We start from the raw sequence: 22,300 nt of genomic DNA, 5'->3' as shown, positions 1-22,300 counted from the left end.
GAGGTATATTTTCTAGCAGACTAAGATTTTAAAAATAATTTCTTCTGAATTTTATGCTTTGTGAAAGTTTAGTTTTAGTGTACATTTTGACTTTTACCACCTTTTTATAAGATCCTATTTCATTATGTATTAATTTTTTAGTGCCAATAATCTAATATTCTAATGTTGTATACTTTGTGCTTGTGTTTTTAGAGATAAACTTCCAACTGCTCTTACTAAAGAACTAGTATGGATAAATTAGCACAGATAATAGAAAATGGTAAAGAGAATGTCTCTGAGCATGGAGAGATGGCATCTAAGGATAGTAATTATCAATTATCATACCTTTCTTCATTCTGTTTTTGAGTCTACCATGTATTATGTTCCTTTCCAGTCTCTACCATGAACAACACTGGAAAAATTTAATAAACTTGCTATGGATATGTAGGTTTGTCCAAAAACAAAAATTTATTTAAATTTAAAAAAAATTTTTTTTAATTATTGAAAATTGAAAGTATTTTGCATGAAGGAAAAATAGAGTCCATTGAAAAGGAAAATTGGTCTTTTCTGTCAGTAACCAGTTAACATAAAAAGAAACCAAATAAGGGCTTTGTGAGATAGCAGAATGAAAACATGTTGAAAAAGGTTATTGTCAGGTCACAGAAAAAATGTCAGAGATGAGGGAGGCCTAAAAGTTATGAGGCTAATTTAGGAACAATATGTTTCAGCTTTTCCTCATATTGCATTTGTATAAATTGAATTCTAAATTGGATTGCTTTGAGGACTGTATTTTCCCATAAGAACAGTGTTATCCCTGGTAGTTTTGTTTCTAAGAACCCAGGTGTTAAAATTTTAGATATACCTGGTAATATGTATAAATATATAAAAATAGCCATAATCATGTAAAATAAAAAATTAGCCTCTGGGCCATAAAATAACTATATATATAGAGAGAGAGAGGGAACCTCCAATATCACAGAATCCAACCTAGATTTACAAATGAGGGGATGGTGATTTGATCAAAACCATACAGCCCTTTGCCGAGAATGGACACCTTTAGGCCCTAATGTGGAGCCCTTTCTTGTATTACATTGCTTTTCACTAAAGCACTATTAAAAGGGCATCACTATACTGTACACAGTTATTGTACAAAGATACCAAGGAAATCTAAAATATGCTTAAAATGTAAAACTAACATTATATAAATCATAGAATTGACTTAGCTAAAAAGAATAAGTATAATAAATGTTAAACATTTAATTTCTTAAGTTTTTGTAGTACTTTTTAACTCTTCATGGGATGATCCATATCTCTTAAAAAAAGAAAAAAGTATTTTACTAGGAAATGTTGAACAGTGGGGCTTTTTATTGTTGTTTAGTTGGTTGGTTAAACTTTCCTGTAGTAGGCAGAGTATTCTAAATCAAGCTGTTCATGATTCTTCACTAAGATAGTCATTACATTACCCATCTGGTACCATTGCTGATAACTTAATCACTTTCTCTCCTGCCAGTCCCCAAACTCTAAACTCTCATGCTCTCTGGTGGGGCCAACCCTGACATGAACACACACATGCATATGCCTCCCTTAGTCACTGCCTGTGAGGAGCATTATTGTATAGGAAGATTATGTAGCAGTGGAATCCCTGCTATAACCAACTTTTTATCTCTGACATAAGAAACAAGGGTTGAACAATTAAAATTCTTAAAAATCTTAAGAATTTTAATTTAAGAATTAAAATTCTTAAAAATCTTAAGAATTTTAATTTAAGAATTAAAATTCTTAAAAATCTAAAATCTTTTATAGTTTCAGTTACAGTGTTCACCAGGCTTTCCCCAAACTGTTCTTAAATGACAAAATTCCCTTGAGTTTCAGTTTATTTTCTTTCTACTATTTACATTTATGCCAAGACTTAGGTGATAACCTGATCAAGTAGGACTGGGTACATCAGATTCAAGACCCTAAGTTAAAAAGGTCTAATGAATATTTTATTTCTAAACAAACAAAATGAGATATATAAAGAGGGGATTAGTTCAATGAGGAGGCACAAACTGGATGATAGATTTGAGTTGATTGTATGAAGAAGGGGAAGATGGGGAAAATATTTAATCAGGCATTCATAGAAGAGGAAACATTAGTGGTGAACTCTAATAATTGGGAAATAAAAATTTAGACCACAATGAGATAGCATTTTTCACCTACTAATTTGAAAACATAAAGAAGCCTGACAACACAAGTGATGAAAAAGGATGTTAGATTAGCACTAACTCTTACACATTGCTGGTGGAAGCATAGAGTGGTACAAGTTTCAGGAAGACAGTTTAAAATTAATATTATAAAGTCGAACATTCACATAACCTACAATCTAACAATTCTGTTCCTACATATATACACTAGAGAAGTTCTCACATGCATGTACCATGCAACACGTGAAAGATGTTCATAGCAGTGCTGATTGTAATGGCAAAAAACCGATAACAGTCTAGATGCCCATTCACAGGAGAATTTAAAGATGGGGGTGGTGACAAGGGAGGAGTGCACATGTGATGGAGCAATATTGGTAACGTCAAGTTCTGAAGTTGAGTGGTGGGTTTGCAGGTTTTTATCTCATTAATTCTTAATTTATATATATATATTCTATATATATCTTGTATTATTTTGTGTGACTGTAAGATTCTGTAAAACGTAATAAAACAGGTCTTAATATTCACAAACTGGATTAATTGGCCCTCTGTTAACTGAGGAATAACTTACCTGAATTCTCTCATAGCCATTTGGAAATTTGTTTAAATATGATAACAATGGCGAATCACCACTAAATTTTATAAAGCGTATGTTCCGTGTGCATACTGCCTAGCAAATCTTAATGTTCTCACTTACTGTTTTTCTGATTTAACTTTTGTTGTCTTCAGTCTTTGTTTAGTCTTAAATACAGTATTGCCTACAGCCCAACAAAGGTTAGAAAGGAAAAGGCTTGCTTCTTTTCTCATATTCTCTTCACTTAGTAGTTAGAAATTAATTTAAACCAAAAAATATACTTCATCTTTGCCTCTCCTTTCCAATCAGTCATCAGTATACAGAGAGCAGAATCCAAAGACCAAGCCAGAAGAGTTTGAACTGCATTAGTCTCAGTAGTGTCAGGTCATTATGGTATGACTTTAATCCTAGACCAGAATTGAATTTTAGAATATGACATACTAGGACATAACACATTCCAAGACCAAAACAATTTCTTATGTCAATAACATACTTCATAACTATATGTAATAAAAATTAATAGTGCTTTTTGATGCTTTTGTTTATTGAGTATTTGGAAAGAATATTTCTTAGATGCAGTTGTTAGTTTTGAAATACAGATGATTTATATAAAGAGGCTGTTATAAATATAAACTTTCATTCTTTGTGCAGGTAAAATCATCTCTATTGATACTAGTTCCCTGAGAGCTGCTGGCAGAACTGGTTGGGAAGATTTAGTGAGGAAGTGCATTTATGCTTTTTTCCAACCTCAGGGCAGAGAACCATCTTATGCCAGACAGCTGTTCCAAGAAGGTAAAATTTTCTCTCTCAGTTATTTTCATTAACCTTTATCTTTACTGATATTTGAATAGTTCGTATAGAACTTATGGCTTGATAAGTATTTTCTCCAAATTATAGTTTTTGCAATAATCAGTTTTAGGAAAGGAAGAAATGGGTAAGCAAAGTAATTCATGAGTGGATCCTGAAATTTGGGATACACGTTCTGAAGAATAGGATGTTGTGTGGTGGTCACTCATTCATTCATTCATTCATTCAGCAGGCATGTATCAAGTTCCCAACATACATAGAACACTATATAAGGTGCCAGGGATACAGTGATGACTAAAAAAGAAGGTTTTGCCCTTAAAGAGCTTATAATACAGTAGGAAAATATATGACAACCCTAAAGATCAGTTTGATGTGGGGTATGATAGAACCATAACCAAAGAAGAAAAAAATTAATTCTAACTTGAAGAATCAAGGATGACTTCAGAAAAGAAGTAATATTTTGTTTGGCTCTTGAAGATCATTCTCAGCAGAACAAGCATGTCAAAGGCCTTCTAGATAATACAGAGATCAGTATCATGCCTGTTTACTTCATGACTGTTGCAGAACCTGTATCTCCTGACTCAGGTTGAAATTTCAAGTCAAAAAATATATCCTATGAAATTATTAATTATTGCATAGCTTCTGGGTCTTAGTAAGTATCATGGAAGTATAAGATATGTATATTCCCTGCCCTTAAGAAACTTAACAGTACTACAGGAACGATAGGAAAAGTTATTTGAGAATTAAGGCCAGAAAGTTTACAGAAGTTCAGAATTAAATGGCTTTGATATACTTTAAAAATATTGTCATTTAATTATGGTAGCCTAACATTCTTTTTCCAATGAAATTTATTCTCTAATCTCTAGATAGTTTCTTTTGTAAGAATCTCATTGTATGGCTTTTCCTGAAAAACAATTTAAAACTATGCTTCATTATTTCGTCATTCTTAATTTTAACATTTTCCCCATAACATTAGATTTCCTAAGTTTACGGATGATTTTCCATTCATTACATTTTAGGTCAACTGCTTCCTAGTGATATATGGAGGAAGTAGTTTGATTTTTTTCTTCTTCCAGGAAACATCTATATAAATATCACAATCCAGGTATTTCTGGAACAGCTTCGTACAGACTAGTGGTTCTCTAATGGGCTCCTTACTAGACTTATACCACCTCCTAAGATTGTATTTCACTGGGTAGAGCTAAGAATCTGAATTTTTTAAAAGTTTCCCAGGCAATCCTGAAGGGCAGCCAGGTTTGGAAACCATTACAATAAGTAACTAATGCCGTCCACTGGATGTGAACTTTGTGATTTCCTCTGGCAAGGGTGATGCTTGACTTTTGCATAGGTTTGGGACTCAGAGCACTGTTTCGACTCATTGCCTGAAGTTCTCGAGTTTATGGTACTTTTGATTTTTGCCTTAAGTTGGGCCTTCCAAGGCTTTACTTAAAAGACTTAATTTATTTGCCTATAATTTACGTACATTTTCACTAAGGCAAAGCAGATCTGGCTTGTCTTATTATCCAAATGGCTAGGCTCCCCATAGATGTGACTAGGCCACAGTTGAAGGTTTCTAAACCTTCAACAGAATTCCCCATACAATGAATTGATTAAAGTATAATAAGTAACTAGTTTGTCATTAATATATAAACTGAAATAATTTAGAGTAAAATGTAAAGAAATGTAAGTATAATCCAATACCTCTTTCCCATTAGTCATTTTTTAATGCTCCCTCATTCTACTTTTTTTAGGAAAAAAAAATCCTCAATAGAAATAACTGTATTTTTCTTAGAATCAAGTTATCCAAAGTTCACGTGACTGAATCCAGTGTTTTGGAGATTCTAAACAACCTGACAAACAGGTTTTGTGGATTGAGCACAGCCTTTTTTGATATTTTCTATTCAGCAGTATCTAGCCAGATGTGAGAAATGTGGTCAATGAAACACTTTTATGAGAATCACCTGTTAAAGATAGTGACCTGCTGAATTAAAATATCAAATGAAGGCCTGCCCAGATATCTTAACAAACCTTAAAGCTAATGCTTAAGTTGGCCGGGTGCAGTGGCTCATGCCTGTAATCCCAACACTTTGGGAGGCCGAGGCAGGTGGATCCCCTGAAGTCGGGAGTTCAAGACCAGCCTAATCAACTTGGAGAAACCCCATCTCTACTAAAAATACAAAATTAGCGTGCATGGTGGCGCAGTCCTGTAATCCCAGCTACTCGGAAGGCTGAGGCAGGAGAATCACTTGAACCCGGGAGGTGGAGGTTGCGGTGAGCCAAGGTCGCACCATTGCACTCCAGCCTGGGCAACAAGAGCGAAACTTCATCTCAAATAATAATAATAATAATAATAATAATAATAATAATAATAGTAATAATGCTTAAGTTTGACAATCATTGGTCCATCAAGATTGGAGAGAGGTGTTATTTGCATTTGCAGTTTTCTTGCTGCCTTTTCACTTAGGGACAGTATAAAAAGAGTGAAGCAAATTATGTACTATCTTCCTGATTTTGTGTAGAACTTTACAGTGAATGATATTTAGGCAGGAAAAGTTTGTCCTCCATCTGTTTTCTTTTTTCCTGTCCATTAACTTACTCTTTGATGGCAGCAACTAGTCTAAAATCCTAACATGCGTTAAAATTTCTAGTTTTAGTTTAGTTTTTTAGCTGCTTTTGACAGTCAGCTCATGAACTGCTGTCAAAAGGAGTTTACTATTTTATTTTCCAGAATCAAGTTTGAAAACACATTTCACCTAGCATGAATTAGATTAAAGCCACGGTTTTACATTGAGATTGGAGGGAAATGGGTATCAGGATCACTTGAGGAACTTTTTAAACTAGGAGAAGATCCATGCAAGTGTGTATAGTTTGGAAAAAGTTCCCAGGTTCTGTTCAATTCAAAACTATTACTTTAAAGAAATATCTAGGTCATGGTGCTTCCCAAGGTCCCTGATAAGATAGATTTATCTGGGGCAGTTGTTAAACTAGATTTCTGGACCCCACCCCCGACTACTGAATCAGAGTCTATAGTCTAAGATGTTTACTTACAGAGAAGTTTGTAAACTATGAACCTAGGTTCCACAAACTTAATAACTATAACTAGGAAATGATGTTTTATGGGTAATCCCACTTTAGGTGATTTATAAGATATATTTAAGGTATTTAAGTTTCTGAGAAGTTCTACAATAAAAATACCTTTTAAATTTTGTTATTGAGACTTTTTTTTCACAGAATACTTTTTCCTGGAGCACATCTATCAGCAGTTAGATAGTAGTCATGGGAAATGTCAGGCTATACAACCTAGAAACTAGTTGTATGAAAGTTCTGTTTATATATATATATAAAATGATGTAATGGATCATCTTTTCTTGTCTTTGAAATATCCATGACATATTGTTATATTAAAAAGTAGGTGGCTGGGCACAGTAGCTCATGCCTGTAATCCCAGCCCTTGGGAGGCTGAGACAGGAGGATTGCTTGAGTCCAGAAGTTCAAGACCAGCCTGGGCAACATGGTGAAACCTCATCTCTACAAAAAATAAAAATACAAAAATTAGCTAGGCGTGGCACACAGGTATGGTCCCAGCTAGTCGGGAGGCTGAGATGAGAGAATTGCTTGAGCCCAGGAAGTGAAGACTTCAGTTAGCCTTGATCATGCTACTGCACTCAAGCCTGGGTGACAGAGTGAGACACTGTCTCAAAAAAAAAAAAAAGAGTAGACCAAGAGAGCACAGCATATATAATATGATCTCACTTTTACATATCTATTTATCCAATTCTAGAAAATTAACAAAATTTTAACTGTTTATCTCTGCATGATGGAATTACAAATGACTTTACTTGTTCTTTGTTCATCTCTCTATTAACTTTATATTAAAATAAAGCCATTTTCATCTTTTAAAAAATATAGTTAAGGCTAGCCATGGTGGCTCACGCCAGTAATCCCAGTATTTTGAGAGGCTGAGGTGTGAGGATCGCTTGAACACAGGAATTTGAGATCAGCCTCGCCAACATGGCAAAACCCCGTCCTATTAAAAATACAAAAATTAGCCAGGCGTGGTGGCGTGAGCCTGTAATCCCAGCTACTCGGGAGTCTGAGGCAGGAGAATCCCTTGAACCCAGGAGGCGGAGGTTGCAGTGAGGCGAGATCACGCCACTGCACTCCAGCCTGGGTGACAGAGGGAGACCCTGTCTCAAAAAAAGAAAAAAAATATATCATGAGTCAAAGCTGGAAAGGGTTTATGGTATTAAGTTTGGAAGCATTGCTATAAAACATAAAGTACCCATATCAATGATTAATTAGAAGGTTCTTTGAGACTTGTGTAATGTGATTAAGTCCACGGTCCATGTAACAACTGAAAATCTTTTTATGTCAAACTTTGTTAAAAATATTTAAAATGTGAGTTTACTGTCCTCTTAGTGATTTTGATATAATAAATAGAGTTTACTCATTGGTGATTGAGAATTTTAGAACATCTAGGGGTAATTATTTTTTCTGTACCTAATAACAATTTTTTAATTCTTTATCTTTTTCTGCATATATTTAGGTGACTACCACAAAGAAAAATAAACCTCTACCGGCATTGACCCATAGTACCCTGCCACACATTTTTTTACCTGCCTATTTTGTTAATATCAGTAAGGCATGCTTGTTTGAGGTTATCTCAGCACCAAATTGGGAGGGATCAAAAACCCAAAAAGCTTTGCTTCTACAGCTGCTGTAACCAGGGAAAATTTAATGTTTCTTTTGCTTTGTAGCTCTGTTGAGGCGTATTCTAGGGATAAAAATAAATAAAAAATAAATAAATAAAAGCGGCTGTCATGTTAAAGGTTCTTTTGAAGGATTCTGAGGTGTCAATAATAGTCCTTCAATATTATCTTTCCTCACTAAGTGTTCTAAGGAGTTTAGAAATGGACACAGGAATCAGAGATCAGAATACTAGCTATAAAGATGACAAAATTAGGTCAGAAAACTAGGCCAGGACCTATAAACAAAATGGGATTCCAAAACTAAACCTTGAAACCCACTTAAAGGGAAAATTTGATGTGTACGGCAAATGTTTATTGAACCAACTCTGTAAGGAGCTGTGGCTACCTTACTCATCTCTTAATTCAAAGTATTAGTGATTGTTATTCAGAGTTGAAGCTGTTGCCATAAATGGTGTCTAGGGATTGACTATGTGTGTGACTCAGAACATAAATACTTTGGAAGCTGTGTATTTGTTGGGTTTTTTTCCCTCTGATGTTTATTGAGGAAATACTCATTCAATACCTGATATGTACTCCATGCTAGGCTCCGTGCTAGATATTATCTTACAATGTTATTGGCTCAGTTTTAGTAATGAGTTGACTGAGATGGGTGAATGTTAATTTGCATTAAGTCTTAAACTTGTAAATGACAGTGAGAGGTCAAGCCTGAATCTGACTCCTAGGCTGTTACTCTTTTCATTGATTTATGCTGCCTTCCTTTGACCTCTTCATCTGAACAATTAAGCACCAGACTTTTAGTTAACTGGAGAGTCTTACTGAGTTCTAATTAATTGAAGTTTTACCATATTAAATATTGCCTCTTTCTCACTTCCAAGAATGGCTGAATGAATTATTAAATGCCAAATCTTAGTCCATACATTCTCATCCAAAACAAATAATCTAATTTCAAAACATAAAGTGTGGTAATTGTCTTGTATTAAATTAATAGGCTTCCCTAAATTCAGGAATTTTTCCTAGTTTAGATACATTATATTTAGTAAGTATGCCAGTGATTTAGCTGAAATTGCCAGGTGTGTAAAGAATGTGGTTGGTCAAATATAAGTCTTATCCTTTCAATTAAATTTATATTCTGGTTTTGGTACTTAAGCAGATATATTATGGTATAGATTTACATTAAACTATACCTTTTTCAGTTGGTACTGTATACACAGGACAATAAAATAGAACATGTCTTGTTTAAGTAACATGTAACTTCAAAAATTATTTATTAATTGGTAATTTTAAGCCTCTTTCTCATGGCCTTTAAAATGTAATCAAAGCCCCTTCGAAATGTCTTTGAAAAATTGGACTAACATTTTATCACAGGCTAAATTATAACAGTCATTTGTGGTAGTACTCAATCTTTCTTAAAATAGAATTATATGGTATTATTAAAACATCAGTGATATTTTATTACATAATAGTCTGGCGTAGCCTTTATGTATTTAATAAATACTTACATGATTAGAATTTTTTCTGCTGTTAGTAAAGCTTTAAGACGAGTAAATTATGCTACTTATAAAGTGACTTGACTGCCTTAACTTAGTTTTTGTTCCTTATACTAATAACCATTGGCTATATCTTAATTTGCTTACTAAACTTTAAAAATTCAAACATTAAAAATAGTACACAGATTTTACACATATTTATAAATAACTTGTCAAATGGGACCTTAGTGATTCACATTCCTGAGTGAAAAGTTAAATTTGAATATTAGTTAAGGAACTCTGTAAACTGATCAAAACTTAGTAAATTTTATGGTGTGTCAGTCATATCTTAGTAGAGCTGTTATTAAAAAAAAAACCAGCAAAAGAGAAAACAAACTTGTTAAAGATAATACTGAGAGTGAGAGGGGAGAAAAATATTTCCTGGTATTTTTAATGGAGACAATAAATTTGAAGAGCTGCCCCCAGTATAGAGAAAGATTAAGGTTGGGCCAGGCGCGGTGGCTTACACCTGTAATCACAGCACTTTGGGATGCCAAGGTGGATGGATCATTTGAGGTCAGGAGTTCAAGACCAGCCTGACCAACATGCTGAAACCCTGCCTCTACTAAAAATACAAAAATTAGCCATGGTGGTGGGTGCCTGTAGTCCCAGCTACTTGGAAGGCTGAGGCAGGAGAATTGCTTGAACCCCAGAGGCGGAGGTTGCAGTGAGCCGAGATCGTGCCACTGCACTCTAGCCTGGGCAACAGAGCGAGACTCTGTCTCAAAAGAAAAAAAAATAAAAAGACTAAAGTTGATGTTTCCCAGATTTGGGGTTTCCTCATAATTATAACTTCTCTGAGGAGGCACCCATTCAACTATGACTCAATTAAAACCTGTCATCAAGTGGTATATTTCAACTGGAATCATCTTCCCCCTCAGATATCTGCTTTGTCTGAACTATTCTTTATTCTGAGTCTAAGCAGGCAACGGTTGGGAGGGCATTTAAAATGAGGTTCTAAGTAGAAATAAAACCTGGTGACTTAAAGCCAGCGTATAAGTATCAGAATTTTAACTAGGTTTCTCTTTTGTTTGAAACAGTGATGACTCGTGGCACTGCCTCCAGCCCCTCCTATAGATTCATATTGAATGATGGGACAATGCTTAGCGCCCACACCAAGTGTAAACTTTGCTACCCTCAAAGTCCAGACATGCAACCTTTCATCATGGGAATTCATATCATCGACAGGTACTACTTATTCGGAGAGCTTCATATGAAATAAGCCAGTTCACATATCTCTTATTAGATAAATTTTTTATACTCTTGATGGCTAGAAAGCAGAAATTCTAAATTAGGCGTAAAACTAGTGTGATGAGTATATATAATCAATATATCCATATTGGGTTCTATAGTTTTATCATGTAATAGCTTTGTTGTTCATAAAGGGAGGTAGGAAAGCTGAGGCTGAAAATCTGCTTTTTAGAGGGTAAAACCAAAAAGATGGCTAAAAATTTACAGCATTCCATATGTGAATCTTATAAGAGATTTCAGAGTTTGTTAACATTGTTATTTTTATTTTTATTTTTGAAAGTGCTGTATTTTCATTAGGGCATACTTGGTGGCTCCTGAGTTCAAGTTGACAATTTCTCACAGAAATTACAAATCATTAAACTATCAACTTGATTTTTGAGTGCCATTGTCTCTAATTTGTTCCCCTAAGTATGTTTTACACTGATATATGGTAAATTCATGAAACTATTATCCTATGAATTATTAGAAATCCTACATTTACAGTGGTGAACATGTAGCATTAAAAACAAAGACATTTCCCCTCACTTCATCTTTTTCTCATCTAATGTATTTGCTTATTGGAACATGGTAATGCCAGTCACAAATCTGTTGTCATAATTATGAATTTGAGTAAAGGACTCACTGAAAACCTGAATTCAGTATTCTGGTTTTTTTCTACTTTTAGTTTAAATTATGCTTGTGAGTGGAATTAGCACAGTTCTTTTTTTTCATATTGTGATTTCTCTTTCAAAACATCTGCTATGTCTGCATATCACTCTTTTTAATTTTTACATCAGTGACACAGTATTTTCCTTACCCAGTCTTCCTCTTTGGAGTTGAAATACTTAAAAGCTGTAACAGGAGTCATAAATAAGTGCTTTATAAACAGAGGTGTGAGAAGTTTATTTTTCAACCAAAAAATTATTATAATGTGAATTGTGTATATTAGGCTTAGAAATTGTTTAAAAGAACATATATTGGATTTTTTCCAAAACCAAGAAAAATTTATTTTACATATAACTGAGACCATTATCAAATGTAAGAGTCGATAAGCATTATTTCTTATTAAGTGGTGCTAATATTTTACAGTAGTTTTTTCTTAATTTAAGAAACTTTTTTCTTAATTTAAGATGGTACAGAAGCTCTTTACTTGATAGCTTGCAATATTAATGAGATCAATGGTCTTGTTTTAGAATATGTATCATAAAAATATTTTAATAGAAACAAATGAAGATGTTTGAATAATAATGTCTTTTTCACCCTAGGGAGCACAGTGGGCTTTCTCCTCAAGATGACACTAATTCTGGAATGTCAATTCCCCGAGTAAATCCCTCGGTCAATCCTAGTATCTCTCCAGCTCATGGTGTGGCTCGTTCATCCACATTGCCACCATCCAACAGCAACATGGTATCCACCAGAATAAACCGCCAGCAGAGCTCAGACCTTCATAGCAGCAGTCATAGTAATTCTAGCAACAGCCAAGGAAGTTTCGGATGCTCACCCGGAAGTCAGATTGTAGCCAATGTTGCCTTAAACCAAGGACAGGCCAGTTCACAGAGCAGTAATCCCTCTTTAAACCTCAATAATTCTCCTATGGAAGGTACAGGAATATCCCTAGCACAGTTCATGTCTCCAAGGAGACAGGTTACTTCTGGATTGGCAACAAGGCCCAGGATGCCAAACAATTCCTTTCCTCCTAATATTTCGACATTAAGCTCTCCCGTTGGCATGACAAGTAGTGCCTGTAATAATAATAACCGATCTTATTCAAACATCCCAGTAACATCTTTACAGGGTATGAATGAAGGACCCAATAACTCCGTTGGCTTCTCTGCCAGTTCTCCAGTCCTCAGGCAGATGAGCTCACAGAATTCACCTAGCAGATTAAATATACAACCAGCAAAAGCTGAGTCCAAAGATAACAAAGAGATTGCCTCAATTTTAAATGAAATGATTCAATCTGACAACAGCTCTAGTGATGGCAAACCTCTGGATTCAGGGCTTCTGCATAACAATGACAGACTTTCAGATGGAGACAGTAAATACTCTCAAACCAGTCACAAACTAGTGCAGCTTTTGACAACAACTGCCGAACAGCAGTTACGGCATGCTGATATAGACACAAGCTGCAAAGATGTCCTGTCTTGCACAGGCACTTCCAACTCTGCCTCTGCTAACTCTTCAGGAGGTTCTTGTCCCTCTTCTCATAGCTCATTGACGGAGCGGCATAAAATTCTACACCGGCTCTTACAGGAGGGTAGCCCCTCAGATATCACCACTTTGTCTGTCGAGCCTGATAAAAAGGACAGTGCATCTACTTCTGTGTCAGTGACTGGACAGGTACAAGGAAACTCCAGTATAAAACTAGAACTGGATGCTTCAAAGAAAAAAGAATCAAAAGACCATCAGCTCCTACGCTATCTTTTAGATAAAGATGAGAAAGATTTAAGATCAACTCCAAACCTGAGCCTGGATGATGTAAAGGTGAAAGTGGAAAAGAAAGAACAGATGGATCCATGTAATACAAACCCAACCCCAATGACCAAACCCACTCCTGAGGAAATAAAACTGGAGGCCCAGAGCCAGGTGGGTAACTGCTTGCTTCACAGAATGGTCATTCCTAGTAATTTTTTTTTTCATTTATTCTATTCCATCTGTAGACCAGATATGAATTCATACTATGTTTTATCCTATCCATTAGGCATATATTAAGAGGTTAGTATCAATAACTGATCACAGGATGCCCTCAGAAGTTTTCTTTAGAACTTCAGAAGGCTACAGTTTTAATGCAGAATTATAAAAAAGGAAATTTTTCTTTCTCTGTAAAACCAGAGTTCACATCTTTAGACATTTTTTAAAATACCTTCCCTGCCCCTCCCTCCCAGCCCTACCTATTGAATCTAACTCTCTAGAAATAAAACCTAGGAACCAAACCCAAGTCTGGGAACCCCTGATGTAAATGAAGTGGGAGAGAAATGTAAGGAGATGGACAAGGTTACTTAGTCTGGCTTGTTTTTTATTTCCTTTGAAGCATTTCCTAAGGCTGTTTTTTCCTTCTCATCTGATTCTGACCACCCTCAACCATCAGAGGATAGGGACTTGAATATTCTGGGTAACAGAATATTGCCCTTATGTAACATGACCTGAAACAGACGTAAATAAAGACAAACCTTTCCATAAGTTGTTATGGATTAGAAACCTTTATGTTTAGGATGGGGTGAAAGTGGTGTAAAAGTAAACAGGTATCTTCATTTATTGTATAATTGCTTATGGACTCTGAAGGAATATAGTTTAAAAAAAAAATGGCCCTTCCTAGGAGCTTTCACCTTATTTAGAGGCAGAATATAGACATTCATTAATCAGCAGACAATGTATGTACAAAGCAGTTTATCCACAAGACTCCATTCTAAAGCATGAGTCACACTTAGTATGCATAGGTCCTTCGGTTTCTTGAATCAGCTTAGTTTTCTGCTCTCATTTCACAAGAATCACTCTCTTCCCTCAGAAATACTGCATTCTAGGCAGATGGAAGTCCTTGTCATTCCTAGAATAAGCCATGTCTCTTCTAAACATATTCTGCCTTGCTCTTCTTTCTGTGCCCACTGAACTTCTACTCATCCTTCACAAACCAATTCAAATAACATCTGCATAAAGCCTTCCCCAAGTATCCCTAGTTAGACATTTCCTGCTTCTGTCCTTTTGTGGTGCTTCATATCATCTCTGTTTACTATTTGTAGTAACACTATTTTGACTGGTTCTGTGCATGTGTGTTCTTTGAGGATAAGGCTGTCTCGTGTTTCTTGGTACAATGAAACTAATTTTTAAGCAGAAAACAGCATTAAATAATAAGTATATTTAAAAGGAAAAGATTTATAAGATAATGCCATTGTGTTCAGTTCTGGTGCATCTGTTTTGTGCACATGTGTATGTATTTCTGTTTAGCTGCTTCCTAGGAGTAGAACTACAGGATAATAAGATATGCATATGTCCTTTTTCAGTAGATAATGCCAGTTTTCCTAGTGTATCAGTATTTTTTCTAGTTGCTCCAAGTCCTTGTTAATACATGATATTATCAATATTTTAGATTTTTAGTTATTCTGAGGTGTGTGTTCTAATTTGCATTTCCCTGATAAATATTCATTGGTCATTTGGATATCTTCTTTTGTAAATTGCCTAGTCTAGTCTCGTGACCATTTTTTAATGTGTTTTTATTTTGCTTATTGACTTTTAAGAGTTCTTTATGTATGAGTCCTTTATTGGACATATATTTGCAGACATCTTTTCAGTGCTAAGGCTTACCTTTTCTTTCTCTTACTGGCACTTTTTGATGAGGTGAAGTTCTTCACTTTAATATAGTTCAATTTGTCAATCTTTTCCTTTATGGTTAATGCTTTTTGCACATGTGTAACAAAAGACATGTTCACAAATGTTTTTAACAGCTTTATTCGTATCAGCCAAAAACTGGAAGCAACCCAAAAATCCATCACAATAGAATGGATAATTATGTTGTGACATATTCATACAGTGGGACACTATTCAGCAATAAAAATGAATGAACTGCTGCTAAATGTAACAGTGCCCAAACCTCAGAAATATAATTAAATACATATATGTAATTCTATTTATATACTCTAGAAACAAAAATTTCAGTTGAACTAGATAATGAAACCCAAAAAGTAATCATAGTATAGCAATATTGTGAAATAAAGGCCAGTTTTCTTCTCTACATAACCTAAGACAGATGTAGGAACTCCCTATTTATTCTTTTTTATTTTATTTTATTTTATTTATTTATTTATTTATTTATTTATTTTTGAGATGGGAGTCTCGCTCTGTAGCCCAGGCTGGAGTGCAGTGGCACGATCTCGGCTCACTGCAACCTCCGCCTCCCAGGTTCAAGTGATCCTCCTGCCTCAGCCCCACTAGTAGCTGGAGTTATAGGCACGTGCCACGATGCCTGGCTAGTTTTTGTATTTTTAGTAGAGACGGGGTTGCCATGTTGGCCAGGCTGGTCTCGAACTTCTGACCTCAGGTGATCCACCCGCCTCAGCCTCCCAAAGTGCTGGGATTACAGGTGTGAGCCATGGCACCCGGCCTCCCTATCTATTCTAAAAGATATGTTTCTTATTAAGTCCTTAAGTGGGAAGTAACCATTGTGATATCTTTAAAGCTGATACATAATTTATGAAAAAGTTTTCCAAACTTTTTTAAATTATAAAATAGTTGAATCAATAGAAGTTTAAAGTAAGTCATTTTATGAAATTTTGAAAAATATGACAGGAAAAAGTCACCCATAATGCTATCATCATAACACAGTACTACTGACACTTTTTTCCAGTCCAATCTTTTTTTATACATAGATTTTTGTACCAAGATATAGTAGCCAAATATATGTGTATTATTTATATCCTGCAGTATATGAATACTATATCAGAAGCATCCAAATATTTTCCCCATGGAATAGTTAGCTCGTGTAATTTCCAAGTAGCCCCAATCATTCTAATTATTTCTTCTTTCTTCATTCTCTCAAAGTCACACTGAATTCATAGAGTTTAAAGAAGCAGCATTTTTTTCTACATTGTTTCAGGTGAAAGTGTAAAATATATTTCCTCTAACTTTGGTTTCCATTCTTAGTTTACAGCTGACCTTGACCAGTTTGATCAGTTACTGCCCACGCTGGAGAAGGCAGCACAGTTGCCAGGCTTATGTGAGACAGACAGGATGGATGGTGCGGTCACCAGTGTAACCATCAAATCGGAGATCCTGCCAGCTTCACTTCAGTCCGCCACTGCCAGACCCACTTCCAGGCTAAATAGTATGTTCTGGGGACAACACCTCATTTTAAACGTTTAGTGATAATGTGGATTAGCATTTTGTCTCTCACCAGTATTACACAGATCCTTTGCTTAAGAGTGAAATATCTTTTTATTAATGCCACTATAAATAATAAAACAGTTATATTTAGGCATGTGAACATCATTCATCATGTGTATTTTAAATTATGACCTCTATCCTTTTGTAATTAATGTTAAGGTGAGCAATTGATGTTAAGGAGAACAATTTTGTCGTCTCACCCAAAACACCCCATAACAGGACTTTCAGAAATACAGTATTGGGTCAGATTGTTTCCAGATATCTTCCTTGAAAACTAATCCTGTGAGTTGCAGAAATAAAAGATTCTGTACTAAAATACACTGGGCAAATGCTACATGTTCCATACGTTTCGTATTGATGTTTTAATGCCTATTAGCAGTTTTGAGAAGCCTTGTATTAAAGAATGTAGTTTAGATTTCTTTTACCCAACATTTCCCAAACTTTCCTGATTATGGAATTTCTTTTCTCAAGTAATACATGTTATACCACAGAATGAGTTTTCCATGAAGTTGCTTAGGAGACAACTGTGTTAAAATATGTTATCGTTCTAACCCAAGTTAGCATTTTCCTAGTTGAGAGACACTTTGATAGTTTAATACATTAAATTTATGAAGATAAGGCTGTCAGATTTTTTTGCCCATCACATTTTGATGTTGAAAAAACCAGTGGTAAGAATTCCATTGTATGACCTTGAAACTAAAGGAAACTAATCAGCCCACTTTCAAAATTAGTCTGGATTTTCAACCTTAGTTCTATCCCTTTTCTGATGGTATCATATGTGGGACTTCAGTTATTTCAGTCCAACTGGAACTTTTAACTGTCATGACCCAATTACTGATAGTTTGCCAGGATTTCAGACAGCTGCAAAGAATAATCTTGAATCCATCTGTGACATTTTTGGAGGCAGTATTTTAGCTGACCAGAGTATTAGAGGAAGAGTCAGAAGCCTAGATTCAAATCTCACATTCTCCAGTCATTAACAGTCTTACCTCAAGGAAGTGCATTTTTTGAACCTTATTCTCTTTATCTGCAATATAAGAATTAGATTAAATGATTTTGAAAGTTTCTTCTAATTGAAGCAGTGAGGTTCTAGACTGGAATGTCAGTCACAATTGAGGAAACAGTAAGATGCAAGGCTGAAAAGAGATAAAATGAAAGTCTGCATATTGATTGGTTTGGAGGTCTTTATCTCCTTCCCCATCCAATATGGGAGACTGGAAGAATTTTCTCAGGGGACATTGAATGGGCGGAAAGATGTCTGGATGTGAGTATATAAGTACAAAAGCCATTCTACTATCTCATCATCCAACAATGAAGGCTCCCAGAAGAGACAAGCCTGGCACTCAGCCCTCCCAGTCCATGTTTAAGAACACTGACTGAACAGACACAGTCAAGAATCATCAGTACTTGGAGGAAACTCTGCAACTTGAAAGGGAGAAAAAGAAATAAACAGAAAAAGTATGCAGTGGAAATATATAATGAATGCATAAACCAAAAAAGAAAAAAACTACTAGAAATTTTAGAAAGATAAAAAAGTATTACCCCTGAAAATATGGAAAGGGAAAAAAAGGGACAAAGAACAGAAAAAACTCTTGGAAATTAGGTATCCAACTTTTTTTTTTAATGAGGGAAATGTAAGATGATACAGCTGAGAAAAGCTTCTAGAAAGAACAAAAAGATGCTCCCAGAAAGACAAATGGGAAGTAGGGAAGAAAAAGTTAAGGAAATTACAAGGTCCACCTCAGAGGGCCAATAATGATTAAGAATTACACAAACAGGCCAGGTGCGGTGGCTCACGCCTGTAATCGTGCACTTTGGGAGGCTGAGGCAAGCGGATCACCTGAGGTCAGGAGTTCAAGACCAGTTTGATCAACATGGTGAAACCCTGTCTCTACCAAAAATATACAAAAATTAGCTGGGCATGGTGGCAGGCACCTGTAATCCCAGCTACTTGGGAGGCTGAGGCAGGAGAATCACCTGAACCCAGGAGGCAGAGGTTGCAGTCAGCTGAGATCGTGCCATTGCACTCCAGCCTGGGCGACAAGAGCAAAACTCTATCTCAAAAATAATTAATTAATTAATTAATTTTAAAAATTTAATTTAATTTAAAAAAATAAAAGAATTACACAAACAAGGGTGGGAAACATCAAAAAATATAAGAGAATTTTCTGCAACTAACTAAAGGACTTGATTCCCCAGATTACAGTGTTTCAGCAAGTACCCAACACAAATGGAAAAAAAAAGTACTTGTACCAAAGCTTGTCATCGTATCATTCTGGAACATGAGAGATAAAGAAAAGATTCTAAAACCTTTCAGAGAGAAGTTAATTCCATACAGTGAATCAGGAATTTTCAAAGGTAATATTGGAACTAGAAGACATTTGTGATTTGAGAAAGAAGACTTCTACTTTCAACTATGACAGCAATAATTGGCACTGGTCTAGTCCTCCCACTGTAAATAACGGGAAAAGAGCAAATACAGTAAACAATTCTTGTAAGCCAATAGATAATAGGCAGTGTGAGACTGTGATCTCTCTGAGAAGGAAGCAAGTCAGGTGAGCTCTACAATCATCTCAGCTTTTTTCTTGGAGATGTTTACCAAACCAAGTACAGGTAGGAGGAACCCAAAATAAGCACGGATATTTTACTAAACTCAGAAAATAGTGATAGGAGTTCAGTGACAGTGGGGCAGCTAGAACTTGCTGAACAAAGTACCCGAGAAGAGAAGGATATGTAGAAAATAGCAACAAAAATCTGAATCAGGGTTCTTTTAAATCCTTGGCTGAATACTACACTGTGCATGTATTCAACGATACTCCATCAGGTGGGGCAAAGAACAGTTTGTGAAGGAAGAACAACTATCAGGAAGGAGTGAGCTGAACAACTACCAGAACTCACACAAGATTGGAAGATAATCAAGTCCTGACCAATCAGAGTCGGTAGACCTTCTTGAACATCTGGGACATTTAGTGGAAAATGGCCTCACTTTAAGAGTGGATTTACCCTAGACCTGCTTTGACATCTTAAAAACAAACCTCAAAAGGATCAAGCTTATGTATAAGTAAATTAACTGTCTGAAAGAACACTATTCAATAGTTTTTAAAGAAGACACCAAAATTCAGACATTCAACAGCATTATATTCATAATTTCCAACATATAATAAAAAAAATTAAGACACATGATGTAGCAAGAAACTGTGACCCATACCCAAACAAAGTCAGTTAATAGATCCAGAAATGACAGAGATGATAGAAGTAATAGAAAAAGACTTGAAAATAGCTATTCTAAATATGTTGAAGAACTTAAAGGACAACATGAACATAATGAGGGAAGAGATATAAACTACAAAAAAAAAGAGCCAAATAGAGCTGGTAGAGCTGAAAAATACAGTATTTAAAATGAAAAATTTGTTGGAGGAGCCTACCAGCAGATTAGACACTGCAGGAAAAAAAGAGCAATAAAGATGACATAGTATTAGAAACTACTCAAATTAGAGGAGAAAAAGAATACCACAATAGTATTGAAGACCTCAGTCACCTGTGGAACAATACAAAGCAGTCTAGTATACACATAATATATAAATAATACATAATTATGGAAGAAGGGGGAGGAGGTGAAATTTTTGAAAAAACAGCCAAAATATTTACAAATTTGTGGAAATTTATAAACCTACAAATCCAAGAGTTTAATGAATCCCAAGCAAAATAAACACAAAGAAAACTACTATAAGCCATGTCATAATCAAATTGCTGAAACAAAAATCTTAAAACCAATCAAAGAAAAGTGACACATTATGTCAGATAAACAAGAAAAAACTTTCTATACTTAGTATCATTCAAAATGACACAGAGATGAAAAAAGATAGAAAATGATATAAGATGAACAAAGATAAGAAAACAACTAACTTTCTGTATCCAGTGTCATTCAGAAATGCAGGTGAAATAAAGATGTTTTCAAACAAACCACCCTGAGAAAATTTGTCACCAGCAGATTACACTATTGTTCAAGCTAAAATAAAATGAATCCAGATGGAAACTCTAACCTACAGAAAATAATAAGAGAGCCAGATAAGTAAAGGTATGAATAAGTGGAAAATTCTTTTTTCTCATTTGTTAGTTTCTTTAAATGAAAAATAACTGTTTAAAGCAAAAATAATAACAGTGATTATATATGTAATATGTAGAAGAAAAATGTATGACAGTAATAGTACCAAAAATGAGGTAGAATAAATGAGACAATACTCTTTTCTACAAAATAGTATAATATTTGAGGCTAGAGGCTAAAGTTAAAAATGCATTTTGTTAACAGAAAAATATTCTATAAGTGTCCTGCATGTAGAAAATCCTAAAGAAGTGAGAGGAAAAGCTACTTGAACTAAATGAACTTAGCAAAGTCACAATATGTGTACTCAGTATTTTAAAAAATCAATTGTATTTCTGTATATCAGTTACATACAATTGGATAATGATATAGAAAAAGCAATTTACAAAATACATAAAATATTAAGACATAAATTTTAGATGGAATAACATGTGCATTACTCTACACTGAAAACTACTTTGCTGAGAGAAATTAGAGGGGGCCAAATAAATGGAGAGGGATACCATTTTCATGGATTGTAAGACACAATTTTGTCAAGATATCAATTATTCCAAAATCAACCCATGTAAATTTAATGTAATCCCAATAACAATCCCAGCAGGCGGCCGGGTGCAGTGGCTCACGCCTGTAATCCCAGCACTTTGGGAGGCCGAGGCAGGCGGATCACAAGGTCAGGAGATCGAGACCATCCTGGTTAACATGGTGAAACCCCATCTCTACTAAAAAAATACAAAAAATTAGCCGGGCGTGGTGGCAGGTGCCTGTAGTCCCAGCTACTCGGGAGGCTGAGGCAGGAGAATGGTGTGAACCCAGGAGGCGGAGATTGCAGTGAGCCGAGATTGCGCCACTGCACTCCAGCCTGGGTGACAGAGTGAGACTCCGTCTCAAAAAAAAAAAAAAAAAAAAAAATCTGAGCAGGCATTTTAGTAAAATTTGACAAGCTTTTTCTAAAGTGTATATGAGAATGCAAAGGTCCTGAAATAACAAAAACCACTTAAAAAAAAAAAAAGAAAACTTGGGAGTATTTATACTGCTTGATTTTAATACTTCTATAAAGCACCAGTCATCAAGATGGTGTGGTTTTGGAATAAAAATAGACATATAGATCAATGCAAAATAATGGAGAGTCCAGAAACAGACCCACATTTATATGGCGAATTGACATTCAACAAAGACACCAAGGTAATTAAACAAAGAATAGTCATTTCAATACATGGTGATATAACAACTGAACATCTATGTAGAAAAAAATGAACCTCAACCTCTCTCCTCATCCCATACACAAAAAAATGAACTTATTTTGAGTTGATCATAGGTTT

At 35.2% G+C, this 22,300-nt stretch overlaps 1 protein-coding gene across 5 annotated transcripts in view; it reads left to right on the top strand.

The window, feature by feature from the left end:
• NCOA1 (nuclear receptor coactivator 1) overlaps positions 1–22,300 on the top strand; it is a 276,241-nt gene that overhangs the window by 199,874 nt on the left and 54,067 nt on the right. For all 5 annotated transcript variants that reach the window (XM_034952725.3, XM_055108162.2, XM_034952724.3 and 2 more), the window contains exons 9-12: positions 3,385–3,525; positions 10,816–10,963; positions 12,271–13,591; positions 16,640–16,820. In XM_034952725.3, the coding sequence (XP_034808616.1) occupies positions 3,385–3,525; positions 10,816–10,963; positions 12,271–13,591; positions 16,640–16,820 (1,791 nt within the window). The remainder of the gene's footprint in view (positions 1–3,384; positions 3,526–10,815; positions 10,964–12,270; positions 13,592–16,639; positions 16,821–22,300) is intronic.

Source organism: Pan paniscus, chromosome 12, assembly GCF_029289425.2.
Source record: "Pan paniscus chromosome 12, NHGRI_mPanPan1-v2.0_pri, whole genome shotgun sequence".
Lineage (NCBI taxonomy): Eukaryota > Metazoa > Chordata > Mammalia > Primates > Hominidae > Pan > Pan paniscus.
Note: the sequence above shows the minus strand (reverse complement) of the source record. Positions and strands in the feature narration are given on the sequence as shown.